The sequence below is a fragment of the Gavialis gangeticus genome, unplaced genomic scaffold, assembly GCF_001723915.1.
Source record: "Gavialis gangeticus isolate Ggan-Ray unplaced genomic scaffold, GavGan_comp1, whole genome shotgun sequence".
NCBI lineage: Eukaryota > Metazoa > Chordata > Crocodylia > Gavialidae > Gavialis > Gavialis gangeticus.
In genome coordinates, this window is record NW_017729025.1 from 10,354,489 (window position 1) to 10,362,391 (window position 7,903).

Consider the following 7,903-nt stretch of genomic DNA (forward strand, 5'->3'; position numbering starts at 1 on the left):
GCTATATCAAATACACCGTGGTGGCTGCGGTACGAATGGCAGAGAGCCAGGAGCAGGTACCTGAAAGGTCTGTGCTGCGGCTGACTTCGAACGCCGTCTTCTTACTCTGGTACTGGGCGTTGATGAGAACCAGGCTTCGGTTCAGGGCATCCAGGCTGCTGGAGAGCGGAGGGGGATGGGCCTGGCTGATTTGCAGATTCAGTAGCAGTTGAATCTCCGAATCAGATTTGGCCAGATCAATTCAGGACAGTGATTCAAGTCAGCAAATCGAATCACTGTCCCCCGAATCGGCCGTATCCGAAGCAAATGCTAGCCGCTTCGCACAGGCCTACTGAGAAGCGCCTTCATGGAACGTCCCAGCGTGGCTGTTCTAGGAGCAGGGCTGCTGGCGGGCCAAGGCAGGCCCTCTCCCTGATGGGTGCTGCCACCAATAATAAAGGTCTTGCAGGGCAGAACCACCCTTGGCTACGCCTGAGCAAACTCACTGCATTCGGCACTTCCCAATGGTTCTTGTCTGTGTGGTTCGAGATGCATCTGCCAGAGCCGAGCCTCATGCTTGTAACGTAGCAGTCCTGTTGATGTGAGCTGGCATAAACACCAGCTCTCACTGCCAGGCTTCTGGCTTGCAAGCACACCAGTACGGCTTTGAATATTTACCTGGCATGTGTGAGTCAGAACTTACCTTTTCTCCATCACCACATGTGGGAAGAGCAGCGTTTCAAACGGAGGAGAACCTATGCAAGGTACAGAAGAAAAAAGATACTTGTTTAAATCTAATCAACGTCCAACCCCGTGCAGAGCGGACCTTTCATGAGACATGCACAGTCCTGTGTGGTTAAGCAACCATGTTGCGGTGAAGTAACCAGTCCAGCTATTTGTCCTTTGGATAAATTAGGGGGTTGAGGCCCAAAGTCTCACCAGAAGCATTAACCAAAGAGTAAGCCTGCAGGATGGTGGGGGGTGGCAGGGGGCTGCTTCCTCTGTGCTACACCAGAGTTGCATGGGGGCTAGCAGTCCCTGGCACCCGTGAATGCTCTGGTCACCAGGGTCTAGGTCAGCCTCCCTGAGCCTTCCAGCCCTAGTCTAGACATGGCTGAGGACTGCAGGACACAACTCTTTCAAGATGTGCCTGCCCCAGAGGTGATGATCTGTGCACAGTGCCCCAGCCTAAATGATAGCATCTGCTTAAATGGCTTCTTAAAAGAGATCATCACCAAGGGCTGATGAATTTATAAAACAGAGGCCAGTCAAGGGAAAGAGGAAGTGTTCGTTAAACTACTGTGTGTTTAAACTGCACTGGAGCCACACAGGACTTATAAGCTGTGGTTTGGCCACCTCTGGACACAACCGCCCATTCACGGATTCCCAACCAGCAGCCTGCAGGCAGAGGAGCGCTCTGGACTGCAGCTTCCCCCACACATTCACCAGGCAGGCCCTGCACCAGAAGACAGGCATCTAGTGTGAGCGCTTGGGGACAAGCAGCACGTGTCGTCTTTGCAGTTCAGGCTTCCCTTGACTCTTGCTTTGGTGCTGTGTTTCAGTTCCAGCCCAGTTCAGCTCCACACGGAGCCAGGGCAGGACTGCCCACGTGACTGCATGTCTAGCATCTTGTGCAAATCCGTCCTGGGAGACTTGCACTCTCCCTGTCATACAAGCTGGCTACCCCTTACTTCAAAGCCTCATACCTGCTCTTGCTACTTTGTCATGCCGAGAGGGAGCTGAGGAAGGGGGTAGGTGTTTCAATGCAATGGCCTGCTTCTTCCCATGCTATTGGAGTCCTTTTTCTCTTGACACTCGTGCTCACAGCTTAGTGAATTGTGACTGCAGTAGACTCCAGATGGAGTTACAGACACTCAATGCCACTCAGATTCGCACTCCTGGGGCGCTTAGTCTATGGGAGATGGGCAGACAGAGGGCCCTGGGTGCAGGGAAGGGCATTGTGCAGCTGACAGTGGAAGGGAAAAAGCATCCATGATTTCAGCTAATCTCATCCTAGCTAAACACATTTGGACCCAGAAGAGCCTTTAGGTTGGTTGCTAAACATGAAAGATGAAGGAAAGCGGCGGTAATTGCATTTAATGTAATAGCTGGAGCTTGCACAGCACACGCCTAGAGCTCCAGGCTTCATTAGTGACGCCTCTTGGGTTTAATCAGTTCACTCTAGGGAGCTGCATAAGTGTTATCTTCACTCTGTAGCTGGGGCAGACAAGGCACAGGGAAATAACAAGGTTTCCACTTCCTTTCTTCTAGGGTTTCTTCAACTCTCTTCGGCCGGAGCTTGGGGAGTACCCAGGAATTGTCATTACCACCATCTGCCCGGGCCCTGTCCAGTCAAAGATCATAGATAACGTCTTTACTGAAGAGCTCTCAAAGGTAAGGCGCAGACGTGGCTCCCCTGAGACTGGGCTACAGGAAATGCTGAGCCTTAGGCCCAGGGAATCCTGAATCGATGCTTCTGGTTCAGACCCTGCCAGCCCGTCTCTGCCAGCAAACTTGAAATTGCCAGCTGCAAAATCTGTCTGATTAGTACAGCCAGCTAGAGGGTGAACTGAGACTGGCCGCCTAACTTCTTAGGAACCCATGCCCTTCCTGAGCTCAGTACTTGAGAGCTCTGTGCCTTGCCTCCCCCTGCATCTGGAAGGGTGTTGAAGTGCCTCAGCTGCGTTGGCTGGTGTGCACCTCTCTGTACGGGGCCGCTTGGGATCTGGTACCACGAACCTTTTGGACAGGGTGGGATACATGTGGTGTCAAACCTCTCTACACCACTCGCTTTGTATGGCAGAAAGACCTGTTCTTCTGCCCAGCTGCCCTTTGCAGCTGTGGGGGAAGGGCATGGCGTTCTCCCCCAGTTTTGCAACACTGAATACGTAGGCAACTGTTTGTTCCACTCACAGATGTTCCCTGTGCAGTTGACTGTGGTGCAATTGTTGGCATCGCTGCTAGATTCAACAGGGCCGAGACGGGCATCTTATTTCCTGTTGGAGGCCGAAGGGGAGGGAGAAAGCCTCCTTCCATTTCAAAAGTGCTCATAGTAAAAACTAGCAAAAACCAGCAGTGGGTGTTGAACATGTTGTCAGTGTGTCCACTGACTACCCCCACCTAGGCTGAGTCCATGCTGGGCAGATTCTCTCCTCTTCGTATTTTCATAAGAAATAAAACAGCCTTGTTTTTAAAGCTCTTGGCATAATTGAAACCCCATAAAAAGCAAAACTCTACTGACTGGTATTTTCACTTCACTTGAAAACCTGGCTCCTTGATGGCAAAAGGTCTTGCTGCTGGGGGTGGGATCTGCCCGGGAGAAGCGGCCTGCCCCGTGATGCTTTTCACTCGAGGCTTCGAAGAGCAGAGTCTCGGGAGCCTGCACTTAAGCAAAACCTGGTGTTGGGTATCCTGCCTCAGGCACACTTAGCTTTGGGGTTAGCAGACTTAAATGAATGCGCTCCGGATCTGGAAGAGGGTGTCGGGTTTATAGCAGATTATGAACTGTGGTGAAGCAGGTCAGATTTGGGACTCCGACATGTTAGGCAGTGCTTTTGTTCTGAAGTTGAGGCCTGTTGTGGAGTTTCTCTTTGGAAGGCAAATGAAATAGTTCTGATGAAACGCACTCAAACCTGTCCACCCCAGCCATGAAAAACAGCATCTACAGCAGCTTACAAGTTGCACCCATGCCACAGTGAGGGGAGGCTGGGAGGCAAGGGGGAGCAGCAGTGGCAGTAAGGACACAGCTGGAAGCTGTCCAGCACTCATGCAGCTCGCCTTGGCATGGGTGTGTAGTTCAGCTCTGTGGACTGGATATAGTGGCGCTGTTGGCTGGATCTGGCCCACAGGGTGTATATTGCTGACCTGTGCTCAAGTCTACTGTGCTAGAGCTATGTTAGGTGCAGTGGTCGCAGGGATAAAGTAGCTTTTAGGGAGCAGCTCCAGTCACGGCAGGCTTTGGAGGAAAAATATAACTTCTTACAACAGACACCTGGCATTTCGGCTGGAGCTGCCCCAGGACTAGGGCCCAGGTTACATGGCAAGCATCATTTGACCAAAATCCCAGAAAGCCAGTACACAAAAACTAAAACAAAGGATTGTCCTCTGCACACACTACTTTCCAGGAGACGCGCTAGGGCTTGCGTGCACGACACTTTGAAGCAGGCTAAATGCTTTTGCACCGTTTTAATGGTGCCAGTGTTTGCACGCCTTAGTGGCATATCGCGCATTAATTCCAGCCACTGTAGGAAATTCCGCAGCGTAATGCGCCTGAAATAACTTGGGAGGCAGCAAACTAAAGCTCCTCCAAAGAGTTTTAGTTTGCTGCCCCTACAGTCGTGGAGCGAAGCACCAGGCTCTGTGTATTGCTACTTTATTACACTCAGAAAAAGATGCAATAAGCTGTGATCCATGCAGATGAACAAGGTAGAACAGCCACTTTGGGATGTGGGACAAACAAGGGAGCAAGGAAATACTGTCTAATCCGTGTTCTTACTGGGTTGCTTTCATGCACATTGGAAACTCGCCAGCAGCAGTAATGGTTTTTTTCCAGGCAAAAATTCATCGCGACTCCTCACCTCCTTTGTTTCTTCCTAGTCCCTAGAAAAGCCAGGTGATCAGTCCCACAAGATGCCAACTGACCGGTGCGCTCGGCTCACCTTAGTCAGCATCGTCAACGACCTGAAAGAAGCCTGGATCAGCGACAACCCATACCTGGCAGTCTGCTACCTCTGGCAATATGCACCCACCTGGGCATGGTGGCTGTTGGGCAAGATGGGCAAGAAAAGAATACAGAACTTCAAGAGCGGAGTGGTAAGCCAGCCCGGCCAGCCTTCCTTGGCACACACTTGCTGCACACGAACGCTAGCCGTAGTTTCTGTGCCTAACAACTCTCACAATAGCTCCGGAAGGTGTTCCAGGAGCCCATTGAGCAATACTACCCATACTTCTCAGGTCCTCTATATACTTCCATCCTCCCCCCAGGGGATGCAGTGTATGCAGCGAAGCCTTTTGTTTTACTAACATTGCTTGGCAAGTGTTGTGCTTCTCTCAGAATTAATTTACAGTGACGCTGTCCTAGGTACAGGAACCTGTTAAGAGAACAGGAGTTAGGCACTCCAGAGTCACAAGGGAAAGTCTGAGGCAGTCTTTGCAACCTTCATACCACCCTTCCTGCCCATGTGCACAGGAATGGTCTGATCACAGGCCATTTCAAGTGAAACACGAGTCTTTTGGGCAAAAGTTTTCCAAAGTGCAGAAAAAAATCAGGAAGTGGAGAATATCTAAATGGAAGTGCTATGTTCTCATTGCAGGATGCTGATGCCTCTTATTATCAAAAGAAGGCAGCTTGAAGAAGGACCTGCTCAATGTCTACTTGGAGCTGGGGCTGAGGGCATCTTTTCTCTTGTAACACTTCAAGTGGTGGCCTTGCTTTTTCAATCCATAGCACTTTTGTCATCATGTACCTTGACAAAAGTAATAAATACAACTCTAAGCACATATACTTAAATAAAAACATGTTTCTAAACACTTTTTGCTATAGCCTTCTATACAGTCCTTCCATGGGCTTACCACAGCAATAACAGGTCAGGAGGCTTTATCTCCCAGCTGTCATGAATTTCCTGTTTTGATCAGGGGTGACCAAGATACGGCCCCCATGGATCAAATGCAGCCCCTAGAGCTATGTCATCGGCCTGTGGGGCTCCCCATGACTCTGGAAATTTGGCAGTGGGGGACCCAGGGCATTAATTACCAGAGCAGGACCACAGACCAACCTAGCACACAAGATTCAGCCCACAGACCAGCACGGTATTATATGACATCTTCCATGCTACAAGAGCTAGCTACCTCAAGCTAGGGACCACAGACTTAGTGTCCTGTGTGTAAAGTTTCAAGTCCCCGGTGATGTACGATGGCTTCACACGGGCTGATTTGCTCAGGAGAGAAGGGAAAGGTCTGTGCTGGTTGTGGGCATTGTTCCTCTTTCTAGGCTAGTTTCACCTCTACAAGTGTCACTGAAGCTGCTGTGGAGAGGCTGGTCTTTGTGGGTGCATTTTAAGTCCACAAGGGGACGGGTGTGTCACAAGATGGTATTGTGGTATCTAACTTCTAGGGATCTGCTCAAGCCCTTTCTTGGGCAGCAGGAGATAGGCCTGCTGCCATTCTCCTCTTAGTAAATAGATCCTGGACCACTGCTCCCATTACTGAGCTGGGACATCTGGTTCATTTCGCTTTGTGGGAACTCCAACCCATGTTTCCCAGTTTCCAGGCCCTTTCACTAACCCCTAGCTTGCAACCAAATCTGGAGGAAGATGTGTGACTTAAACTCCACCTGCTGAAGCTGTTTTCCTTCACAAGATGGAAGGGAAATGCTGTTATAAACCTGGAGCGCTGGGGCAGCGATCTCCCGTCTCTAGTATGAGCACCACAGCTACACTCCTGTAACATAAAAGAGCTTAACTTTGATTTCAGGGGAATTAGACACTCAAAGTATTTCCACTGCAAAAAGTTCCCCTGAAATCAGAGATGAATGTCCATGAAAGTCTGCAGGGCGAGCGCCAGAAGCATCCAGTATAGAAGTAGTTGGGCTGTGTGCCTGGAAAAGCGGTCTTGGCACCTGTGCAGAACCAGGGTTAAAGCCAAGGTGTCCCAGTTAGCAATCTATCACTCACAGGGCCATCCTCCCTCCTTAGTGGTATGACGCTGTTAGGAAGGGGAATGTCACCTGCCAAAGTAGTGACTGAATCACAGTCCTAAGCACTGGGGCTGTGCAAAATTTGCGCAGTGTTTCATTTTGAAGCTGTTTCAATGCATTTCAAGCTCGAAACAGTGAAATTGAAACTAAACAAAAGTCTTTAAAACAAAAGAAGGGCACTTAAAACGTTTCGAAAGTTTAAAGTTTCAACGCCAGGCTTGCTTGGCTTCAGCACTGGTCCCAAGTGGCAGCACCAGCCTCCTGACATGGAGCAGGCAGATTGGGGGGCTTGCCTGCACCCCCAGGACAGCTGCGGGGGCTGTGCCAGACTGCTCCCGACAGTGCGGGCCCCTGATCTGCCTGTTTGATCACAGAAGACTGGTACTGCCGCCTGGGACTGGCACTGGGCGCAGGCCACATGGGGAACACTGGTGCTGCTGCTGGCCCCAGCTGGCAGGTGGGAGGTCCACACCCCCAGGAGGAGTCCGGCACAGCCCCCACAGCCCTCCTGGGGTGCAGGCAAGCCCCTGATCTGCCTGCCAGATGACAGGAGGCTGGTGCTGCCGGCTGGGGCCAGTGGTAGCCAGGGCCATCGGGGGGTACAAATCAGGGCGATTGCCCTGGGCCCTGCGGTGCTGGGCGCAGTAGCTGTGGTGACTCTGTAGCGGCACGTTGGCGGTGGCTTCACATCCAGGGCACATGGGATCAGGGTGAGGGGAGGTCCCCACGAGCTGATTTGCCATGGGCCCCGCACCCTCCTTGGGTTGGCTCTGGCGCAGGGACCAGACCCAGCAGCAATCCTACATGCCCTGGATACGGAGCAGCTGCTGCTGCTGTTGGTGGCAGTGCCAGCAGTGGGGGTGGAGAGTGGCCAGACACTAAAGCTGGTGGCGGCGCAGTCACCACAGCTGCTCTGCCCAGCTCTGGCAGGCCCCACAAAGCATAGGCCCCAGGGCAGTTGCCCCGGTTTGCCGCCCTCCCCCCCACAGCCTCCTGTGATCCAGCACACAGATCGGGGGGCCTGCACTCCCTGGAGCAGTCCGGCACAGCCCCCACAGCCATGCGGGCAGGCCCCGATCTGCCTGCCAGATGACAAGAGACTGCTGCTGCCGGCTGAGGCCAGTGACAGCACCAATCTTCCTGGCACTGGGTGCAGGCTGTGCCCATCATTGTCCCAGGGGGCAGGAGCAGTCTCCTGTGATCCAGCAGGCAGATCAGGACCCCCCCCCC

The 7,903-nt window shown here is 52.1% G+C and overlaps 1 protein-coding gene across 1 annotated transcript in view; it reads left to right on the top strand.

Moving 5' to 3' along the window:
- Positions 1-5,509, top strand: part of DHRS7 (dehydrogenase/reductase 7) — a 38,864-nt gene extending 33,355 nt beyond the window's left edge. Inside the window, exons 4-6 of the mRNA XM_019518381.1 lie at positions 2,251-2,373; positions 4,576-4,791; positions 5,292-5,509. Of these exons, the coding sequence (XP_019373926.1) occupies positions 2,251-2,373; positions 4,576-4,791; positions 5,292-5,330 (378 nt within the window). The 3' untranslated portion in view covers positions 5,331-5,509. The remainder of the gene's footprint in view (positions 1-2,250; positions 2,374-4,575; positions 4,792-5,291) is intronic.
- Positions 5,510-7,903: the final 2,394 nt, after the last annotated feature.